This window comes from Neofelis nebulosa, chromosome 12, assembly GCF_028018385.1.
Source record: "Neofelis nebulosa isolate mNeoNeb1 chromosome 12, mNeoNeb1.pri, whole genome shotgun sequence".
Lineage (NCBI taxonomy): Eukaryota > Metazoa > Chordata > Mammalia > Carnivora > Felidae > Neofelis > Neofelis nebulosa.
Window position 1 is genome coordinate 2,989,450 of NC_080793.1, and position 22,878 is coordinate 3,012,327.

General features: G+C 67.4%; 1 protein-coding gene across 3 annotated transcripts in view; it reads left to right on the forward strand.

The window, feature by feature from the left end:
• Positions 1-22,878, forward strand: part of RXRA (retinoid X receptor alpha) — a 95,830-nt gene that overhangs the window by 55,945 nt on the left and 17,007 nt on the right. For all 3 annotated transcript variants that reach the window (XM_058693631.1, XM_058693630.1, XM_058693632.1), the window contains exons 2-4: positions 11,622-11,887; positions 17,229-17,379; positions 17,663-17,842. In XM_058693631.1, the coding sequence (XP_058549614.1) occupies positions 11,622-11,887; positions 17,229-17,379; positions 17,663-17,842 (597 nt within the window). The remainder of the gene's footprint in view (positions 1-11,621; positions 11,888-17,228; positions 17,380-17,662; positions 17,843-22,878) is intronic.

The window sequence follows — 22,878 nt, forward strand, 5'->3', positions numbered from 1 at the left end:
CTGGCCACGTGCAGGTGAGCACGGGGTCTGCCTGGAGCGGGCGCCTGGCTGCTGGGCGTTTGTCGGACGTTTAGATTTATCCCATCGTCCCCCACCTCCCACCTCTCGCTGCCACGGTTAGTGCTTTCCGATCGTTTATTCTCTGGGAAATGGTGTGTTCGCCTGGTGTGCGATGTTGTGTCCGCAGGCTCTGAGCAAGGACTTCTTCCGTGAGTCGAGTGCATGGGTTTTGGGCTCTGGAGTCCGTCAGCGGGGGCTGTTGCGGGTGCTTGAGGCTTTCTTTGCCTGTCTCTGGGGTGTTTCTGCACCCGGATCTGGGGTCTTCCGACGTCTGGGTGGGAGATCTCTGACGGAGCCAGCTTGTTCTTTGATGTCCTCGCAGTCCAGGTGACACAGCCGGGCGCCCGCGGGGCCAGGTGGTAGGGATTCCCCAGGCATCCGGCGAGCTGTGTGTTTGCTGGAAGGATCCAGACCCTTTTCCCACTTGGCAGGGGCTGCTGCTGCACGGACTGTGTGTGGGTTTCGGGGAGTGGGGTGGGTTCCACGTCTGAGAAGGCGTGTTTCTGGGCCCTCGCCGCTTCTCTCTCATGCTGACAGGGCGTCCGCTGTCCCTGGCTGGGGTGAGAGCTGGGTGCAGCTATCTGCCGGCTGGCTTCCCCCCAGCCCTCTGCGCCCGGCCTCACTGAGCTCCAGCGCCCCGGGGCGGGGCCCGGGTCACCTGGGCCCCTCAGCCCTGCCGCGGGGAGCACACTTGGTCACCTGACTCGTCTTGTGGCGGCTGGCCGGCCCCCAGCCCTGTTACCCTCCCCCCACCCCGAGGCATTCAAAAATGCGTGTTGTTGGTAGTTCACAGAAGCTGTTTTCAGATATTCCCAAGGACAGTACCAAACGGTGGAAACATACTTTCCCCAGATTCCCTCCCCCACATTGACTCTGGCCTTGGCCACCCCCTGGGGGTTGCTCGTGACACCCAGGGAAGTGGACGTTGGTGAGCCCGAGGGGGCCAGGAAGGGGCACGGGGGCAGCGAGTGTGCGGGTGGAGGCCCCGGCCCCGCGGGGCGAGCAGGCAGGAGCACTGGGCAGCCACGGGGCTTCCCCGGGGCTCCAGGATGGGCCGGGGGCTTTGGGATTTGGGGGCTGTATAATGGGGAGCCATGGTAGGTTCTAGCAGTGATGGCGGACCATGACCATCCTGCCAGGTGATCAGCGGCGGGGGTGGCCATGGGGACACCGTGCCGAGGTGGCTGCGGCCGGGTCTCTGTACCAGGGGGACTGGTGGGCGTTTGCCGGGGGCAGTGCTGTGCAGATGGAGGTTGTGATCATCCAGAGCCCAGGAGGAAGCCCTCCTGGGCCGTCTGTCAGTCTCTTTATCCCCGCTTCTGCCTGGGGACCCTGTGGGCTAGACGCTCCCGTGGGTGCTCCCTGTAGCCCTGTCCTGGGTGCTTGGGAACAGGTGCCGCCTGTCCCTCTCCATGGCCTCACCACCCCCCCACCCCCACCCCCCCCCCCCCCAGCTACGTCAGGAGTCAGTGTCCTGGGGGCGTGGTTGGATCGTGAGGACAGGGCAGAGGTTCTGGGGTCAGCCGGGCCTGGCCCTGTGCTCGCACGGCCACCTCGGGGCCTCTGTCTCCCCGCTCCCTGCTCTTGCTGGGGGCCCAGAGGAGAAAGTAATGGGCGGAGCCTGGCACACAGCGGGTCCCCAGCAGATCTCAGCTTGGGAGTCCAGCCCAGCCCAGCCCGTCGGCCTCGCAGGCCCCGAGGGGCTCACAGGTCAGCCTGTGCTGGTCCCAGAGCGGGTCCCGCACGGAAGCTTCTTGCCCAGAGCAGAGAAGAGCTGGCAGGGTTTTCAGCAGGGGTGGGGCGGGGGTGGCGTGCCAGGGTGACCTTTGAAGAGGCTGCCCTGGCCTTGTAGGGCCCGGTGGGTGGGGAGCGGGGGTTGGGCTGCTGTGCTGTCCAGGTGAGCACCCACAGAGGCCCTCGCCTGCGGAGGGAGGTGCCCCGGCTCTAGCTGAGATGGGGAAGCCCCTGCTCCAGCAGGCAGACGACAGGTTCTCGGTCTGTGTCACTGGTGAGGCCCTGTCTCCGGTCTGCAGGGCCCCGCCAGGCGGGCCCCCGCACGCGACTGACACCGGCTGGGAGCTGCTGGCTGAGTCGGTGCGGCGTGGGTGAGCCTCTGCCGAGGGGAGCGTGGCCAGGGCTCACAGGACGCGGCAGTGGGGGTCATGGGAAGGAAGCCCTCCGGGAACTCCTTGGGAGCTGAGCAGACGCCCTCTTCCCTGGGGACCCCTGGCCTGGCCCCGCCCCACCCACCGTGCGGCCCCGGGCTCTGAGCATTCGTGCCCACGGCCGTGAAACGGTGGTGCTCCTGGGCAGAGGGGGGACGTGGGAGTGTCTCCGGGTGCGACCAGCCCACCCCAGGCCCAGAGGAGTTTCACCCGGAGCATCCCCTCTCCCTGGCCCTTCCGGAAAGCTCTGACCTGCCCGGCCACCTGCCTGGAGGCCCCCACACTCCACCACAGGCGGGTGGGGTGTGGGCAGGCTCAGCCCTGGTGTCTGCAGATGTGTTCCAGGGCCCGACGGGGATGCACGTGAGAGTGAGAACAAACAGCTGTCGGGGGCAGGACGCACAGGCGTGTTCCCCGACGGAGCAGGTCCTCTGCGCCAGCCAGGGCAACGTGGCTCAAAATGAAACAAGAATCATTTCTTTTCCTGTTGAGAAGAAACTGGTTCAACCAGCCCGCAGACTCGGGGCCCTCTCTCCCCCGCAAGCTCTCCTGCCGCAGGCGGGGTTTCACCAGGAATCCCCCCTTCCCGCCCACCGTCCTCCACAGTCTGGGCAGCGCCCCACAGGTGCTGGGGACAGTGGAAGGGACAGCCTGGAGGGGAGGCCGTGGTGCTCAGGAGCCCTCGCCTGGCCTCGGAGAGGTGAGCGCGCTTCCCGCTCCCTGCGCTCCGTCCCCACAGTGGGCGTCGCTGCTGGGCGCCAGGTTCTGTGCCTGCGGCTCGGTGCCCGGTTGTCCCGCTGGGCGTGGGGGGGGGGGTCTTCGTGAGGGTGAAGGGTCCTGGCCGGGGGCTCTGGCTCTGGCTCGGGAGGAGCCTCTCCCACCGAGCCATCCCCCTGCCCGCTGGACGAGAGCTCCCGTGATCAGACGGGGTGTGTGGGGCCGGTGTGCTGTCGAGTCCTGCTTAGACTCGCCCTCTGCGATACGGGGGTGTCTTCGGGGAGACTGCACAGCCCTCTGCGGGGCCGCGGGGCAGGCTCACGTGCGTGGGGATCTCTGATTTGCAGCGGCCGGGGTGCTGATTGCAGGCTCTTCCGGGCAGGCTGCCGGTTCCTCTGCATTCCTCTTGTCCCCCCCCCCCCCCCCCGTTTCTGTCCCTGTGCCTCCTCCCCCGGCGTTCCAGCAGGTCTGGGGGCGTCCACGGCTGCTGCTTCTTGGCCCGTCTGGCAGGCCGTCCAGCAGGCAGCGTGTGTGAGACTGCCAAGCGGGGCCGTGGCCTGGATGTCTGGCCGCAGCGTGGGGAGGTCTGCCTGCTGTGCCCGGGGACGCGGGCCCGGCCAGCCTGCTGGGGGTCTCTGGCCACAGGGCTGGAAACCAGCTCTGTGGACTGTCCGGGGCTCCTTGGCATCTTTCTGGGAGCATTGCACTGATGATTGGGGCCCTCTCCTGGCTCCCCCTGCAGTGCTGGCCGCAGTTGCTGGGCTGGTGGGTAGCCCCATCGGCGAGGCCACCCGCAGCCTTGTTGCCCCCTCGACTGTCTCTGGGGTGGAGGGATGTGGGCACCTCTTGGTGAGATCAGATGCCTTGGAGCCCCTCAAGATTTGGGGGCCCTAGGTGGTGGCTGTGTGGCTTGCACTCGGGGGCCGGGCATCTTTGAGGTTTCTGCCTGTTGGATGGATGGATGGATGGAGGAACGGCACCGGGGACAGGAGGCTGCCCGAGCCCTCGGGATGGGACTTCCGTCCCACAGCCACTGACCTGATGCCGCCGGTCCTGACCACTGCCCCTCCGAGTCCCTAGGCCTCTGCAGACCACCTGTCTGCTGGTGCTGAGCGCCCCCCTGCCCATCGCCCGTGGTCACGTGGCTTCTGGAAACACTGGCCCTACCCTGGGTCCTGGGAGGCTCTGGAGTCACGGGGAAGAGGGAAGGGAAGGTGGGGAGTTGGGGTTTCCTGAGCCGCGTTTGGGGCTGTCTGTGCGACAGGTCCTGGTACCTGCTACCTTGAAGCTGCGAGCGGCCCGTGGGGTCTTCTCCCTGCCGCACCCGGGCACACAGGGCACACAAGGGTGGCCGGGCGAGGACGGGGCTGGGCCAGACAGGCAGGGCTCCGGCGGGAGCGCGGCCCCGCCGTGCTCCTGGCGTCGTGTGTCCCTAAGCTGCGAAGACTTCGGGGTGTGTGCCGCTCCGGGACTCACCGCCCTCTCTGCTCCGTGATGGTCCGAGCGCTGCCTCCCTAGGTTGGGTGTGCAGCTCGTCGTCAGGTACCCCAGATAGTGCTCGCCGTGGGCCTCCATCAGAGCACTGCCAGCCTGGGGGGGTGATGACACCCCCTGCTGCCAGAATGAGGGGAAGGGTTGCAGGTGCATTTGGTTGACTCTGTGGCTGGGCCTGGTGTGGCCCCGGCGGGCAGCCTCCGGCAAAGACCCCTGCGGGAGTGCCCCGGGGCACTCGTGCTGTCCTCAGCTCCTTCTCCAGCACCTCCCGGGCCCAGGCACTGGCTGGCTGCTCACGGGGAGCCCCTCCTGGCCACCCCCTGCCTCCTGGCCGTGCTGCTCACTTCCTCCACGGTGGCTGGACTCCAGCCACACCTGCTGCCCCCGGGCCCAGCTGCGATACCCCTTCTGTACGAGGTGGTTGGGCGAGGGCAGCCGCGCCTCTCTTCTTCCCCTGCCCCTCACCAGCCCTGGCCTGCTCAGTATGGCCAGCAGAACCCCGACACCCCATCCCTTTCGCTGCTTGCGGCAACACCCACTTAGCATCAGTCTCTCTGGGCTTTAGGCTTTCATGCGTGCCGTGGGGCAGGACAGGGGTTTGCTCAGGTGGTGAGGTTGATGGTGATGATGGTGATGGTGGTGATGCTGATGGTGATGGTATAGACGTATCTGTCATCGAGTGCTCAGTGGATATCAGCACAGACGTTGTGTTACCCTGGGCTTTGTTACGGAGAGTGGTTTCCCCTGTTAGACCCTTTGGGCCTTTCTGGGGTCTTTCTCCATGAGGGGCATTGCAAGGAGTGTTCCATCTACCCTGGGAGTTTGAAGTTGGTCAGGGCTGAGGGCTTTAGGTTGGTGTCTCCTCATTGGGACCCAGAAGTCCAAGCGCCTGTGTTACTGTTTCTTGTTCTCACACCCTGGGACGCCGGGGAGTTCCTCGGGAGAGCGGCCTGACTGGGGCCCTACAGATCGGGGTTGCAGTCCTACTCTTGGCCTTTGTATCTGTTTCCCCTGGGGGTCCAGACGTGTGAGCAGCCATGCTTTGTATCGTACAGCCTCCTGTGAGGGGCTTTGATTCGCAGCCCCTCGCTTTTCCGTGCGTCCCACACTCCTACTCTCAGCCCCTGATCACATCCTGGGGGCCAGGGTATGAGATCAAGGAAGGAGAGCCCAGCTGCGTGGCTGCTTCTGGGGTGGGGAAAGGAGCCGAGCCCCTGGTTTGCCTGATGTGGGTGGGGGTCGGGGGCCTTAAAGACAGGTTTGGCGTTTCTGAGTTCTTGAGGCCTTGTGCTCAGCTGGGCCCCGGGGCCCTGACCTGGCCCAGCCCACCCGGCGTCACTCTGAGGTGAGGACACCTGAGGCTCTCAGGGGAGCGCCTGACTCTTTCCGAGTCTCGGGCAGAGCCTCTGCCTATTAGGTCCGTGGTGGCTGCTCATTCTGGGGCCAACACAAGGCCTTGGGGCCGGCAGGGTCATGATGTCCGTCCCTTGGCCTTCGGTGTCTACCCTGCCTGCCCCCTCTCCACCCCTCCCCTCCCGGGCCCCCGGGCATCCCTGTCTGTTGCAGACGGCGGGGTGGGGGCCGTGCCAGGAAATAGGACTTTAGAGAAGCCAGCTGGTGGTCTCCATGGGACCCATGGGGGTGAAGTCCCTGTTGGGTGCCCAGGGACCAAAACCCTTAGAGCCGTTTCCTGTGGGCACGTGGGGGCAGGGTGAAGGAATGTACGTCTTGGCTTGCTGTCCCCGTCCTCTCCCTCCCTCTCTTCTCTGGGGTCTGGGTGGATCTGGGCCACCCCGGACCCTGTGTAGAGCTGGGCAGGTCCACGTTCTGGCCCCCTTGGGTCCGTGTGCTCGCTGAGCCCGGCAGGGTGAGGCCCCCGAAGCTTCCTGCCTGGCACATTCGCCACCCTGCTCGAGGCCCCTGGGCTTGGGGCAGGACAGAGACCCTCGTGCTCGAGGCCCCCGGGCTTGGGGCAGGACAGAGGCAGGCTGGGGTTTCTCCTCACCTCTGTAAAGGCCCAGCTCACCTGTGTCCTCCTTAGCAGGGGCTGAGACTTGGGGCTGGGACCACTGGTTTGGGAGAGGGCAGAGTGACCCCAGAGGAGCTGAAATTTCAGCCTGAGCCACCTGAGCCGTAAGCTGACACTGGGCCAGGAGGTCGTGGGTGGGCCATGCTCCCCGAGGGCTGGAGGTAACAGGCCCCTGGGTCCCAGCCCACCCTCTGCAGGGTGGGAAGCAGGCACGGACGGGGCACAGGGGCCACCACAGTAGCTGCTGCCTTGGGTGCACTCTGTTGGCAGAAGGGGAAACAGGCCAGGGGCCCTGAGTCCCGGCAGCGGTCGGCTCTCCCTGCGGCTGGAGCCTCCACATGTCAGGGGCCATCTGCCCAGCCAGCCCCAGCTCCTGAAGGCCCCTCGCCCCGTGGGGCCAGCGGGAGCTTCTCACCTCCCCCTCCTTGTGTTCCAGCCACTCGCAGCTTCCCCCAAACCCAGACGCGCCGTGGTTCTCACCGTGTCCCCACCAGGCCGCCACTTCTCCCTCCCCTGGTGGCCTCGGGGAAGCAGTCCTTCCGGAAGGTGGGGGCTGTAGGTGGGTGTCTTGGGACACTCCTGAGGGCCTGCCAGCTCCTCGATGTGGGGTTTCGGTTCCGGGGTGGGGGGGGTCCCCGGGCAGGGGCGCAGCGTTGCAGGGGTGGGGGGAGCTTGTGCTCAGAACTGTTCTTGTTCTTACAACGTTCTTCCCCTACGTTTGTGCCCCTCTTCCTCCTGGGCACCTTCGCTCCCGCCCCCACGCCGGCCTTCCTGCCCCTCCCCGAAGTGGGACCCCCCCCGGGCTCCCTCACTTGGACCTCCTGTCCCTCCCTCCCCACTCTGTGCTTCCTGCGTGGCCCGCCCGGTGTCCTCCTCCTTCCCACTGGACACGCGGCCCCAGCCCGTGGCCTGCTTGGACCCTGCCCCGATCAGTCCTGCCAAGAAGGGCCTTGGAGGAGCCCCAGCTCCCCTTTATAAGAGTCAGGGGTTCCCTGGCTGTCTGGGGGAGGTGGAGCCCCCGGGGCACGCCCCCACCCCACCGCGGTGAGGCTGGCATTTCCTGCCTCCTCCCCGCCTCCCTCCTGCCATGCAGCCACCGGAAAGGAGGCGGTGGGGCTTCCCCGGCTTCCTGCCGTGGGGTCCCAAGGGTGGGGGGGGGGGGTCCTGGCGGGACCCCATGCGGCTGTGGAATTTTGGAGAGCGGAGATGTCTCTTCCCTCTCTCCAAGGGACCTCAGGCCACCTGTTCCTGAGTGGTGGCAGTGGTTTCCGCTTGTAAGCAGCCGTGACTGAGAGCCCACCGCCCGAAGAAGCGGCCCGTGCCGTTGTCGGTCCCCAGGAGACCGTTCTCGGCTTCAAACTTTATCAAGCGTAGCTCTTAACCCCCAGGCTCTGGGGCTCAGGGAGGTTCTGGGCGCCTGCTCTGGGGCTGAGAGCCCAGGGCTTCCCACCTCTGCCCGTGGCTCTGAGGCTGCCCTCCAGGTATTTGTGTGTGAGATGCAGTTTTGTGGCCTCAAGTATGTTTTGTGCTAAAGGAGAGATCCGTCCACCACCTCTTCCGTGCAGCCTTCCTGGACTGAATCTGGCAGCCCGTCCAGGTCTCTTTGCCTGTGCGGGGGCTGCTGGGCCTCCCGTCTGTTTGGACAGAGGCCTGTCTCGTGGAGGTCCCTATGAGCTCCCGAGTCCCACTGATGCCTCATCGTCCCAAAGAGGGCATGGCGGCGGGGACCGGTGGAAGGGGTGTGAGGTGCGGGGGTGCTGAGGGTGTGAGGCTCGGCGTTTGGGCGCCGCCCCTCCCCACACGCCCCTCTGCGCCCCCCCTGGGCAGGGAGGGCCGGGTGTCAGCTGGCTCCCCCGTGTCTGAGCTTGATGTCCTGCAGCCCCGCCCCCCCCCCCCCCCCGCCCCCAGCCCCACTGAGCGAGGATCAGATAAGTGTGTGGCGATCAGCCAGTGACAAGGCCCCAGCAGGTCCAAAGTATGACTTTTAAAGAATAAGGCCTTATCGCCGCCTCCGCTTATCAGCGGGTAGGGACGGATGGCAGCGGTGGGGCCTGCACCCACGTGGAGGGGGGTGGGCAGGGCCTCTGCGAGCCGAGGATGTTTGGGCATTTTTTTGCCTTTTCTTTCTAATGTTCCCCTTCCTGGCCAGAGTGTCTCTCTCCAGAAGACTCCAGAAAACACACCCAGCCCATTGTCACCCAGGCTCCGGGAAAGTGTCTTCTGTGGATGTTCTGTGTAAACAGGAAGCACCCAGAGTGGGGGCCTGGGAGCAGCAGGGGTCCTGAGGAGGCGGGCTGGGGTGGGGGTGGGGGCCTGGGACCCAGCAGCCCCAGGGGCTCACAGCAGGGTGGAGTGATTTCTGGACACTGAACACACAGCCTCGGGCCGGGTGGGCAGGGTGCCTGCTGCAGAGGCTCGAGGGGGGTGCTCCTTCCCCCGTGGGCTCCCCTCCTCCTGGTTCGCAGACTCGGGCTGGGTGCGGGCAATGCCTTGGGGGGCTGGGGAGCTTTGGGGTGCAGGCTGGCAGCTGGCAGTCAAACAGGCCTCCTCCCTCCCGGCCTCCCTCCCTGCCGCCCTCCCCCCTTCCGGCCAAGCTTTCTCCTGCCTCTCCCTCCCTCTCCTGGGGGGGAGCAGCAAGCAAACAAACAACCAGAAGCTTGGGGGGGGGGGGGGCACCGGCCCCTGCAGCTGTGAGCCTTGGTGGCAGCCGAGGCCCCTCCCGGTGGCTGTGGCTACGGCTGCACCCGGCCCCTTATGGAGGGAGGACAGCCGCAGAGAAACCCTGCGGGCCCTGCTCTGATCAGGGCCCAAGGGCCCCCAGGAGTACCTGGCGGAGGCGGGGGGGGGGGGGGGTGGAATCTAGGAGTGGCTTCTCTTGCTCGGCCCTGGAATCACGGTCTCCTTCCCACTTGTGGGAAGGAAGGTGGGCGGCTCCCCCAGGGACGCCGTCCTGAGGCCGGGAGCCCCAGACGCCCCTGGCTGCGTTGCCTCTCTCTCTGTGCTGCCCTGGGAGGCGTCCGCCAAGCCTGTTTTGCAGGGTCCACCTTGCTCCCCTTTTCCTTCCACCCAGAAGTCGGACAGGTGCTTCTCTAGACCGCGTGGAGGGGACAGCCTTGGTCCAGGCCGTGGCTACCTCCTGTGGAGCAGGCGTGCGGAGGGGGAAGCCGAGCCTCCGACTGCAGGCTGGAGAGGCAGGCCACAGTGCTCGCCTGGTGCAGGGGCAGCTGCGGGTTTCTGGGCTCCTGTCTTTGGGCGGGTCCGCTGCCTTCTCTGTGCCTCAATATCCTCGGCTGTCACAAGTGGGTAGGCAGGGACGTGGGAGCTCCGTGAGATCCAAGATCTGCAGCCGGGCCTGCGTCCGCTGTGCTCGACCGCCTGGCCTCTCCCTGCCTGTCCTCTCTCGTCAGCCCTGCCCCCCCACCGCAGGCCTCCCGCGGGAGTTCCCGGGGGTGCGGACCTGGGGCCCTTAAGGACTAGTAGGGCCGATCTGCAGTACCCATCCTTGCCAGCAGGTGCTGCTACCATCCGGCTCTGGAATCCTTCAGTTTGGGTTTTCAAGTTCAGCGAAGCGGTTGATCCCCACTTTTGTGAACGGCTGGGATTTCAGACGGATCGGACGAAGCTGCCCACTAGTGGAGTTGGACGGCGAGCAGCAGCAGGCGGGCTCGTCCGGCCCCGACTCCACTGTGGGACTCTGGTTCCACGGAGCGGGAAGTGCCCAGCGGGCAGGGGGCTGCGCGATGGGGGCAGGTATAGGCTCGCAGAGGAGGGCGTCTGGCAGAGTGGCAGAGCCTGCTGTGTTCCTGCCGGAGCCACCCACCGCGCCCTTCGGGCTGATCCCCCCCTCCCCCCAGCGTCTCCAGGGACAAGTTCATAAATCCCTGCATGAGGGTCTCGGCTGGAGTCACGAGTGCCAGGCTCCGACTCTGCTGGTTGGCAGCTTTGTCCTGAAGTGTGACGGTGCATGCCCCCCCCCCACCCCCCACCCCGAGACCGTTTGCACAGGGAACATTCAGGACACGGCCACTGCAAGGTTGGCGGAGGCGGGTTTTCCACGGGGCCGTCGAGGGGTGCAGCCCCCTGACCTGGGGTGCATGTGGACAGAGGCCACGCCATCGTGTCTGTGGTCCCGCTCGACCTGGCGGAAGCACCTGTGGTCACCGCGGGCTGGAGCGAGAAGGGCCGGGGGAACATTTTGCCCACGGGAAGGCTGAGGCCCAGAGGGGCCCCTGCTTGCCCGGGGGGGGGGGGGGGGGGGGGGGGGGGGGGGGAGGTGGAGTCCACGGGCCTCCTGATGGAATGCTGGAGTGTTCGCCCTGTGGGCAGCACATTCGCCACCTGAGAGCCCCCCTCCGGGGAGGTTTCTTCCTGCTGAGCCCCCAGGCTGGGGTGGGGAGGCCTAATTAGCGCTTGCCGGGCTTTGAAATCCCTGAGATGAAAGTCTGTGTGTGGGAGGTCCCGGCCCCTCCCCACAGCCTCCGTGGGCTGCTCGGCTCTGAGCACCGGCCCTCTCGGGAGCGCGCGGATTTGGGGCACACAGGAAGTGCGCATCTATCTGGGGTTCGTGGGTCAGAGGGCCACGGCTGCTGGGGCGCCTCCTGGTGCCAGAGCCGCCGTGCCCTGGGCACTGTAAGAACACAGGCCCGGATGTGCCGTCTGTCAAATGGGGTGATGATAGCGCCTGCCGCAGGCCTCCCCCCTCCTCCCTTGCATTAATCTACACCGAGGACACGGACTGGTTTTTGCCACGGCGTGGGCACCCTGACGGCGTTGGTCTCGTCCTTTGTGCCGTTGTTCCCACACCTTTACCTCGGCCCCTTGAGCGTCTGGGCAAAGGGACTGACAGCTCGTGGTGACCAGGCATCCCAGGCGGACAGGCAGCCTTCCCGTCTCCCTGCCTGTCCGGTGTCTGTCCCCCCCTCCCCCCCCCCCCCCCCAGCCCAGCCTGAGCCTCAGCACCGGGGCCACCTCGGAGGGGGAGCTTCCGGCGCCCTGGCCCGGCCGGACCTCGTGTTGGGGGGAATTTGCGGCCCGAGCCATTACGCTCGCCATGGGGGCGCTGGGGCCCGGCCTCGCCGCGGTCTCTGCGCCCTGCGTGGAGCAGGCCGGGGCCGTGTGGGTTCCTGACCGCCCGCCTCTGGGTTCTTGTCTTGCAGATTTCTCCACCCAGGTGAACTCCTCTTCCCTCAACTCCCCCACGGGGCGTGGCTCCATGGCCGCCCCCTCGCTGCACCCCTCTCTGGGGCCCGGCATCGGCTCCTCGCTCGGCTCCCCCGGCCAGCTGCACTCGCCCATCAGCACCCTGAGCCCGCCCATCAACGGCATGGGCCCACCGTTCTCGGTCATCAGCTCCCCCATGGGCCCCCACTCCATGTCAGTGCCCACCACGCCCACCCTGGGCTTCGGCACCAGCAGCCCCCAGGTAAGTGCAGAGGCGGGCCCCATCCTGCGGACCCTCAGGGGGTCCTCTCCCCCCTTTATGTCTGGGAAGCCGAGCCTCAGAGCGAGCGGTGGCTTCGGCCTGAGTTTGAGCCCGGGTCTGGCTGACTCCCTGGCCCTCGACTCTCCGAGGTCATCAGCTGGCCTCCCCGCTGCTGGTCGTTTACTCCAGTGTGCCCCCCCCCCCACCCCGCGGGGGGCTCCCTTGCTCCCCTGACTCGGAGCTCTGTAGGGCGGGGTGCCGCCTTCCTCAGCATTCACACCCACCCACCCCCCTGAGCCCCTGTCCCTTCTCGGCCCTTCCCTCCTGGCCGCCTCGCATGCCCACACCAGGTGGTTCCGGCGCCCCGGGCCCAGAGCCCCGGGTGGTGTCTCCGGGCCGCTGTGTCGATGTGCCCTCCTCAGGCCGGGCCCCAGGCTCCACGGTGGCCTCAGCTCATCTGTCAGGGCTCGGTGGGATTTTCCTCGGGTGTGGGTTTGGAACAGTCTGGCTTTCAGGGTAGTTTCTGAATCAGGAAGGAAGTGGTGCCTGGCGGGGCCTGGCTCGGTCTGGTTCTTGCCGTGGGGACCGTGGGGGCCCAGTCCACCCTCCCCTGGGCACCTGTCATCCAAACCCCTGCAGAGCTGTCCGGAGCTCTTCTGGAGATCCCTGGGTGGTGACGGGTCCCCGGGGCCCAGCGGGGTGTCCTCTCTCCCAGCTCCGTGTGGTTCCTGCTGGGTTTCTTGCTGGGCGGCCAGAGGGCCTGCCTGAATCCCAGCAGGACCTCCCTCTCTCTGGGGCTCGAGCCGTCCTTCCTGAAATAGGTCCGAGTCCAAGGCTGGGTTCGGCCATTCTTGCCCTGAGATGACAGCCCCGTGGTGGAGAGCCTCGGGGCACATCTCCACGGAGCCTCAGGACAGCCTCCTGGGGAGAGACTTGGGCGCAGGCTTCCCTGTCCAGAGCCACACATGCCCTCGTGACAGCCACATCCTATGGGCTCCCAAGCCCCTGCGTGCGGGGCAGTCCCCTTCGCTGCTGGCCCCGGGGTAACACCGAGCTGGAGCCAGCCCACTGCCCCTCTCGCTGGGCCTCCAGAGCTGGCCTTGGGGGGAGAAGGAGAATCTTGCTGGCTTTTCCAGAGTGACCTTGTCAGCCTTTTGCGTCTGGGGGACGGGAGGGAGCAAAAGAGCTGGGGTCTCACGCGTCAGTGCAGAGCTCCGTGCTCCTCTCGCGTCACCTGGCCCCCGGAGCAGGCAGGAGGCCTGAGGTGCTGGCCTGAGGGAGGCTCGGCTGCTTTGCTGGGCCTGGCCAGGTTATTTTTAGCACAGCCGCCCCACCCCCAATTCTGGCTGGCTGCACAGCGAGCCAGGGGGCAGATGAAGACTGAGCTTGCACCTGCCCCCCTGGGGACCGCGACAGAGGCAGGCACCTGCTGGCCCTCAGCCCCATAAGGCTCCTTGCTGGTCGTAGGCCTACCACCTGCCCTGGACACCCTGAGGGCTCGTGTACAGCAGGAGCCTGGGCGTGGCAGTGGTGTCCCCTAGACCTTGGGGTCACCTGCCACTTGGCACTGTTTGCCCGTCTGGGAGCGGGGGTGGGGTAGTACTGGGGAGTGAGGGGTTTGGGGGACCACATCTGTCCTGTTCGCTCTTATTCTCGGCACCCAGCCAAGTTCCTGGCACTTGGTGGTGCTGGTTGAACCCAGGTTGTGTGTGAGTGAGGGGCCCCAGGCCCCTTGAGGCTGATGAGGGGATCGGGGCAAGAGTCAGGCCTGGGAGAGGGTGTGGGGAGCAAGCCCGCTGTGCCCCAGATGGTCACTGCTGTCCTGTGGCCACCCGTCCCACGTGTCCCTCTGTCCATCAGTCAGGCGCGCCACAGTGAGTTTTGCCACGGTCTGAGCCGCGCACTCGGCCTCCCCTGTGGCTGCCCGTCCTGGCGAGGCCTCAGTTTCCCGGTAGCGCCTTCCCGGAGTGAGTGGAGCTTCTGGGCTTCAGCAGCTCATCCTGGAAACCTGGGGTTCCCCATATTCACGAAGAGTGTGGGTGGAGTTCAAAGGGGGGCATGCCCCACCCTCTGCCCCAAAACCACAACCGCGAAGTCATGGTTGGCGGAACCAGCGAGGTTCTCCGATTTCTGCTGCCGGAGAAGGGCTGGCGCCCTGCCGAGGGCTGCCTGCTTGAGTCCACACAGCCCAGAAGGCCCGCCAGCACCCCCGGTCTGCCTCGCTTTGCCCTCCCTGCCCAGAAATGGGTGCCTGGGGGTCCAGATCCCAGGCACCGGCCCCCCCCCCCCCCCCCCCGGGCTGCCCTGTGCCTCTTTCCTGGTCTGGGGGCTCAGCACAGGGCCCAGGAGCACCCCCACCACGCCCCAGAGCCCCCTGGCCCCACCGGGCCTGCCGTGGGCACCAGAGCATGTAGCCCTCGCCAGCCCAGCAGACCTTCCCTGGTGGGGGATCTGCTCAGGCCAGTGGGCCGGCTGGCACTGCCTGCTCTTTGTCGGCGGTCCCGTGGCCGTGAGACCTCCAAGGACGGGGCGTCCCCACGGTTTGCCCCTGCCTTGCGGGTCCTGTGAGGCAGGCGAGGCCAAGGGCCTGGTCTCGCAGCGGCAGGCCTGAGCCTCCACCCCCAGTTCTGGCCGCGGATGGGGGGGAAGCCTGCTGTTGGCTCAGGAGGAAGAGTGTGGTGGGTGCAGAAGAGAGGAGCCTCCAGAGGCGGCAGGAGACCCTGGCGGGGCCCTGATGAGGCTGCTGGTTGTCAGCGAGTCCTGTAGGCTCCAGTGGGAACTGAAAAAAATGCCAAGGATATGAAAAGGGAAATGGGACTGGGCCCCACCCTGGCCACACCACATGGCCTCCAGGCCCTAGCCAGGGGCTGTTGGCACCGTGGATGGGGTGCAGGGGGGAGGGGGCACAGCTCCTCAAAGAATGGGGGGGCCAGCCCAAGGCGCATCAGCTTGGAGCTGGGAAGGGTGAAGTGTGACCGCTGACCCTGCACAGCCTGGCCCTGGTGGCCTCATGGGCACCGTTTACTAGTTGAGGCAAAGGATCGATGTGGGTGGCCCCAGGCCTGTGGTGAGTGGGGGCGACAGCCAGCCTCGTCTCCCCACGTGTGCAGGGTCTCCTAGGGCTCCCAGAGGCCTCTGGGCTGACGGCTGTGCCCCTGGGAAGCCTGAGGCCGGGAGGGCAGGGATGCCCCCGGCACATGGCCGCCAGCCACGGCACTGACTGTCCTTCCCCCCTGGAGCTCCTTCCCACGTGGGGCCCGCCCTGCCTTCCTCACTGCAGTGGCCCTGCCTCAGTTTACCTAGGGCAGTCACAAGTTCTTAGGGCCTGCATGCACACGGGGGACAGGGCAGGTGGCCTGCCACCCACCCAGCACGGTGTGGGCAAGCATGAAAGAGGAAATGCCCAGGTTCCTCTCCCTGGTGCCCTCGAGTGGATCCAGCCACGTGGGGTCCTGGCCGGGCTCCCACAGCGTGGGGAAGGCTGCAGCGGGGGCAGGCCTCCCGCTCCCATGTCCTCAGTGACTCCCCCCCCCCCCCCGTCGGCCCTCTCTGCACCCATGTCGCGCCCTTCCCGAACGGCTCAGCGGCCCCTCCGCCTGGGACCCAGCCCGCGACGTCTCCTGGAGGCCAAGTGTGTGTAGCAAGCTGCCCCTGTGTCGGCTCAGTTTTCCTGACGGCGGCCCTCAGCTTGGCCCACGACGAACCTCAGGCTCTGAATGATTGAATAATTTCCCCAAAGCCACACAGTGGATGGAGGAGGGCATAATCCGGGGGCCCTGCCATAAGCTGTGCTGTCCCCACCACCCGCCTCCGCCCCGTCCCCACCGAGCCAGCGAGCTCTGCAGGGCTGCGCGGGGCTACGTGTCCTGTGTCGCTGGGCACTTAGGGAGCGGCGTGTGACGGGTGGGGTCCCCGAGTGGCTCTGGGCCTGTTCCCCCTGCAGCATGCGGGCATCGCCTTGGTGCCCACAGCCTGCTACCCAGAGGCCTGCCTGCCGGGCCCCTGACCTCCTGAGCCTCCACATCCATATCTGGGAAGGGACAGGGACATGGCAGAGGCGAACGTGTGTGGCGCACCTGGGCACAGGGCCCTCCGCAAACGGCCCCTTCTCTGTCCCCTTTCCTGTGGGAAACGCTCCCAGGCCTGGGGACGGTGCGCAGAGAGTGCCCTGGTGCCAGTGGACAGGCCGCTCTGGTCCGTGGCGCCCTGTCACCTGATGGCCCCCAGGGGTTTCTTGGGAGCCCCCCCGGAGTCCCGGGTGGGGGGGTGGGGGGGTGGTCCGTGCACTCAGAGTCACAGGGCCCCGGGCGGGGGAGGGGCCCAGAGCCACGGGGGCTGGAAGGACCCTCCCAGCCTCCCAGGCCAGCGTGGAAACAGGCATTGGGGGCCTTGTGCTTCGTGTTCTCGGAGCACCAAGTTCTCGCTGCCCCATGAGAAAGCGGTGGAGGTCGGGGGCCGTGGGGAAGGAAGGAGGTGAGGTTCCCGCTGGCAGGAGGGGCCCGGGGCTACCCGGGGGCAGCCAGGCGCCTGCTGTCCTTCCCCAGAGACGCGCACACCGCCCGGTTTCCGCCTTTGTCAGGGGTTTGCAGAAGTGGGGGGCCGGGGGCCGCCGGGCCGGGGTCCTGGCGCCAGTGGAGACAGGCCAGCCCGTGGGCGCAGCGGGAAGCACCCCTGGGCCCGAGTGCTGCCGGGAGAGCTGGGGTGGATGCAGCGGAACCAAAACTGCTGTGTCATTGCAGCGGCAGCTGTTGCCAGGGTGACGGTGAGGTTCCCACGCTTCCTCCTGGGCAGCATCGGCCTGTCAGCCTCCGGGTGGGGCGGGGCGCTGTCTGTCCCCCCCCCCCCCCCTCCTTGGGTCACGTGATCCGAGCTTCCCCCACCCACCCCACCCGGCGGTGTGCTGCCGAGGTGGACCCCAGCTCCCTTTCCTTGCTGTGACCAGGCCTCGGCGCCCAGCTGCGGGTTGGGGGTCCCCAAAACAAAGTGCCTGTCTCACAGGGGAGGGGCGCGAGCTCACGCTGCCCTGTCCAGGGCTCGCTTAGTGATGGGAGGTGGGTGAGAGTCAGGGGGTGTAAGCAGGGCCCTGGGGGGTCCTCCTCTGAGGCCATGGCGGGGGGGGGGGGGGGGGGGGGTGTCCCTGAAGGCAGGGCAGGGCTCAGCGGGGCTGGGCCCTGCCGCTCCTGTGCTGTGTGGCCCGTGGCTGGCATCGCCCCTCTCTGAGCCTCGGTTTCCTCTCTGCAAGGTGGGGGGGGGGGAGTTCATTGGCGCCTTCCTACGGTAGGGCTGGTGGGGGGGATGCTGGCACGTGCCCCCCTGGACGCCCCCGGTTTTCCCTCCTCAGCTCAGCTCGCCCATGAACCCCGTCAGCAGCAGCGAGGACATCAAGCCCCCGCTGGGCCTCAATGGTGTCCTCAAAGTCCCGGCCCACCCCTCAGGGAACATGGCGTCCTTCACCAAGCACATCTGTGCCATCTGCGGGGACCGCTCCTCAGGTAGGCCGTCATGGTTGCAGCGGGACCGCAGGACTCCTCCCCCCACCCCCCACCACGGGCAGGGCGCAGCGGTGCGGGGAGGCGGGCGGCAGGCTGGGCCCAGGAGGGGGTTTCGCGTAGCACACGGATCGCGAGCAGGGGAGGCCGCGGGGGGGGGGGGGGGGGGCGGCGACGGCGAAGGGGGCCGGCCCGGCCTCGCGCCCCTGCACCCCGGCCGCCGACCGCGGGGATGGAGGAGGCCCCACGCGCCCGGGCGCCGTGCTCAAGGCCCCGCTCCCCGCAGGCAAGCACTACGGGGTGTACAGCTGCGAGGGCTGCAAGGGCTTCTTCAAGCGGACGGTGCGCAAGGACCTGACCTACACCTGCCGGGACAACAAGGACTGTCTGATCGACAAGCGGCAACGCAACCGCTGTCAGTACTGCCGCTACCAGAAGTGCCTGGCCATGGGCATGAAGCGCGAAGGTAGGCCCGCCCGGCGCCGTCCCCGCAGCTCCTCCCACGGCCCCGCCCCTCCCACGGCCCCGCCCCTCCCACGGCCCCGGCCCTCCCACGCCCCACCTCCGCCGCCGCGGACGGGGCGCTCGCTCCCTCCAGGGGCCAGCCCCCGTGGCTCTCCCCGGGCCCTGGGCCCGCCTGCTCTTCACCCAGCGCCTGCTGTTCGCCAGGCCCTGGGCTTAGCGGGGGCCGCCTCCATCCTGCCCACTGGCGGCTCTCAGCCCCGCGCGGGGAACGCGATCAAAGCCTCTTCAGGTGCCGGTGGCCCAGGGCGTGGGCTCTGGGACCCATGAGGGCCGAGGCTGCACGTGGGAGATGGGGAGAGGGAGGGTCCTGAGGTCGTGTTGCGGCCGACTGGTAAGGGGACAGCGCTGATGAGGGGGCGGAGTGGAGCAGGGAGCCCCAGCCGCCCCGGGGGTGCCGCTGAGCCCTGCTGCATGCGGGGGGGGCTCCCCCTCCCTCGGACCTCCTTCAGCGGACGTCTCCGCCTTGGATTCGGAGCCCATTTTATTGACAACCGTTTGTTAGGGGCAGGGGGTCGGGCCAGGTAGGGAAGGTCACCTGAGGTCATTGAAATCGTCCAGTTGTTCAGGCAGACCTGGGTCTGCGCCCTTGACCCTAACTTGCGGTGCATCCGTGGGCTTCGGTTTCCCCATCTGCAGGCTTGATGACTCCTGCATCCTGGGTCACTGTTGCGTCTGCCTCTGCGCTCAGTCTCGCAGCCGGCGCCTCACGGGGCTGGAGAAGTGCTGCTTGGGGTCAGGGTGTGGGTCTCGGACCTCCTCGTGGGGCCTCCAGTGGTGCCTCACCACCTAGGACCGTCCCCTGGGGTGCCTGCGGCTCTCGTCTCACTTCCTGTTTTACCCCACTCGTCCTTGTTAGGAAACTTGAGACCCCAGCCGGGCCAGGTGGTCCTGTGGGACTTCTTCCTCGAGGCCACGAGGGCAAGCGGGACGACGGGATGTCCTGCCTCTGGCACTGCTTCCGGCCGGGGGGGGGCCTCGGGAGCTGCAGTGCTGAGCTGCAGGGGCTGGCCGGGGCCTCGAGGAGTGTCTGCCCACCCACCCTTCCTCAGACAGGCAGAGGAGCTGAAGCCCAGAGGGTCCAGGGCTTGCCCGAGGCCACATGCCAGGCGGGACCCAGGCCCCTGGTGCTGTCCTCGTTCCTTTACGCTATCCAGGGGGCCAGAGGAGGTGTGCACCCGGCCCTGGTTCCTCTGGGTGCCCTTTGTAATCAGGGAGGGCTGGCCGGGGGTGGCCCGTGCAGCTGTGTTCCCGGGATGGGGACTTGGGCGGGGCAGGCACATGGTGGGTGGTGGATGAGTGTGTTCCCCGGGCGTAGGGCACTGGCCAGATGGCCAGGTGCCAGTGGGCTGGGGGGGAGGCTCGGGCTCCCTTGAGGACATCCCAGCACAGAGCGAGCTCGGGTCAGCGCCCGAGACCACTCGCTGGCCGAGCTCAGCACTCCTGGTGCCAGGCGCCACGCTGGGCACTGGGCACGCAGCAGCGAGCCGTGGGCATGCGTCCACTGCAAGGGATTGTCACGTTACCAGGCGGGGCCCCCAGGTGTGCTCAGCGCTGGCAGGGGACACAGAGGAGGCGGTGACCCAGCTGCAGGCAGATGTCAGGCTGATGCCTTCAGAGCGGAAGGGTGTCGGGTAGACTGGGTGCCTAGCCGGAAGGGATGGCGTGTGCAGAGGCCGAGGGCATCAGCAGATACGGCATGCTGCGAGGCCTGGATGCCATTCCCGGCCCCAGAGAGTCACCCTCCGTGGGTCCCCGGGACTGTCTGCTAAATGCGGATCCCTCTCAGGCCCCCTCAGCCTGAGCGTCATCAGACCCCAGCTGCCTGACCTCCCGAAGGTCTGGGAGAGAGTGGATGCTGCAGGGTCCCAGGGCTGGGGAGACCTGGTCTGACCCCCCTCCTGGCGCCCACAGTGACCGGGTCTTGTGAGTGGCTGTTAGAAACAGCTGCTTCGTGCGGGGCCTCACTGGGCACTGGGCCCGTCTCCACACTCGCTCTAGCCCCCTTGCCCGTGGTGTGGGGATTCTGCCCTGACTTCACTCACAGAGAGACGGGCTGCAGGGGTGGGCACCTGGGGGGTCTCTGGGCCAGCACAGGCCGAATCCCGTCTGCAGCCGTTGGCTTGGTCCGGGGTGGCACCAGCCCGTTTGTCTCTCTCGCCTGATGGATAAGTCTGGTGCTTTGGGCGCATTCCCGAGGCGGCGCACGGCCCTCGAGACCTGATTTATGGGCCGTTAGATAAATACCTGATCCCGTCAGGGCCCACCTCCCCTTTGCCTCGTACTGGATTTATGAGTCACGAACGTGCGGTAAAAACCCTCCTCCGGAGCTCTGTGGCAGGGCCCAGGCCACAGCCTCACCCTTGGGAGGGGTGACCAGTGGCCGCAGTGTGGCTTTAGTGCTGGCCCCGCAGGGGGCTCCACGGTCTCCCAGGCCAAGAGGCCTGTGACTGGGGGCTGGGGACTGCCCCCAGCACCGCCCCGCCCCCCCCCCCCCCCCCCCCCCGGAACTGGTCCCGAAACAGCTCTTTTCCTGTTTGCTGCCCTGGGGACAAGGCTGCTGCAGTGGGACCGTGGGCCGTAGAGGAGCGCGTGGGATGTGAGGTGTTGGCTTCTAGGCTGGCCCGGGCTGCGGGGCCCGTCAGTGAGGCCCTCGATCACGCCTCTGTCACGGGTGAGGACCCAGGCGCGGGCCCAGGCAGCGCTGCCCAGTGCGGTGTGGGAGGGCGCGGTCGGGGTGGGCACGGATGGGGACCGCCCCGCCGCGTGCTGGCTGATGAGGGGCGCTGCAGGCAGGCAGATATCGTCTGTGTTGGGCAATGCCGGGGCCTGCACGCACCTGCACCACCTGGGACTCGCTCCACGGCATTCCGGGGGGGACATGCCAGCCGTCCGCCAGGCTGAGCCCGGGCCTGTCTGCTGGAGCACGCGGGGGCAGGGCTCGGGGGGCCTGCTGGCACTCCTGGTCCGATGGGGGGGATCCGGCCCCCACCAGGGGTGGTGCTGTTCCAGGCTGGAGGGGTCGCCCCTCTGTATGCCTCTCTGCTTCCTTCTTCTTCCTCCAGGAAGGCCTCTCCCTGCTTCCTTCCTGCCTCCCTTTGCTTTCTGTGCTCCGTCTCCCAACCCAAAGACCGAGGTGCAGAGAGGGCAGCGCCTCGTGTGTGTGTGTGTGTGTGTGTGTGTGTGTGTACGTGTGTGTGTGTGTGTGTGTGTGTGTGTGTGTGCGTAGACTCCTTGACTGTCCTGGATTGAGTCCCGAAGGAAGGGGGAACGTGTCCTCTGAGCTAGAGAGCCCCTCCGGCAGGACACCTCCTCTCTGGGTCTCAGTGGCCCTGGCTAAAGAAGGGGCGTTGGGCCGGGCCTGCCTGTCTCTGTGCTGGAAACAGAGGAGGCGGCGGGGCTGGGTGCTGCTCCCATAGCCACCCCCTCCCCCGCCTGGCTTCCTGCCCAGCCCCCACGGCCCGCAGGGGTGCAGCGGACACGGCAGTGGGTCGGGGTGGCCCCCGCTCCCCGACCCCCATGTCAGCGTCTCCCTTGATGCCTGGGACCCCGCTCTTGTCAGGTGTGGAGCCCCCCTCCCAGGCGCATGTCTGGCGGCCCCCTCTCTGGTCTTCCGGGGGGCGGGGGGGGGGGGCAGGGAACGAGGCCCTGTGCTCGCAGACGCCTCCCGCCTGAGGCTCCTTGGCGCTGGCAGAACGTAAGTCAAACATGACTACGTCTAGAAGGTGACTGAGCTGGCAAAACATAAATCCCGGGCTCCTCCCGCCCCCTCCGCCATCTACAAATACAACCGTAATATTTATAATGATGCCGCTCAGAGGTGCCGGCCCTCCACGGCTTCAAAGTGCTTCACGAAGCATTGGCTAATTAATTCGCGCCGCCCCCGCCGAGGAGGCAGGTGCCGGGGACCCCCACCCGCCGCTGCCACCCCGGGCGCTGCCCCCACACTCGGGCCTCCCCGTCCGCCCGCCTGTGCAGTGGGAGGAAATCTGTGACCGGCGTGTGGGGAGCGTGGGGGCCGGAGGCGGGAGCGCCGCGCGGGGCCAGCCCGGGGCCGGGGCTGCGGTGCTCCCTCCGGGGCGGGGGGAAGCGGGGCCACACAGCTGGCGGGGGCGGGGCAGGGCAGGGCCACGGCGCCCGGAGCCACCCGCTGTCCTGTGAGCTCAGCCGTGCCCCCGTGCTGCTCTGGACCTGCGTCCCCAGCTGGAAGAACGAGGCAGTTGAGCCAAAGCGCATGCCTCTAGGCTGTGTGCTGGCCCTGAGGGTTTCAGATTGTGCCTAGAGCACAGACCCCGGGGACCACCCCCCCCCCCCCCCCCCCCCGCTCAGGGTCTCGGGGACACGGGCCTGCCTGGACTCTGTGTCCGTCACCCCAGCTGCTGGCTGTGTCAGTCCGTGCACGGTGGCAGCAGGGTGACCACGAGGAGGTGCCCTGCCCCAGCCCGGCACCTGCCACATGTTGGGGTCTGGAAACCTGGCTGGAGAGGGCCCGGAGCACGACCGTGGCTCCTCGCCACCTGCCCGCCAGCTGGAGCTCCCCCCGCCCCCCACAGCCCCCACCTGCTGTCGGCCTTTGGGAAGCGCCAGCCTTGCAGAAACTCTGACTTGGGCTTCCTGCCTGGCTCTTCGGCCCAGCTGCTGTGATTTGCAGGTGCTGAGCTGGCCCCCGTCCTTGAGTCGCACCCTGTGAGTGCAAAGGCCCTCTTCCGTGCTCTGGGTCTCGGAGAGTATAGCCTCTGGCTCAGGGTTGGCTCTAAATAGCCACCGGCCAGTGTGGCAGACATCGCCTGCCCTCAGGGAGCCCCGCGGGGTGGTAGAGAGGTGTCCGTTTGGGCTGTCAGGGAACAGTGGGCTGTGCTCCGGGAACCAGGCAGGCCTGTGGGACCCTTGGGGCCAGCACCGTCAGGGAGCCCTCATGCCCCCCAGGCTGGAGTGGCGAGAGAGGAACGGGGGCTCATGGATCCCCGGGGGAGGGCTGAT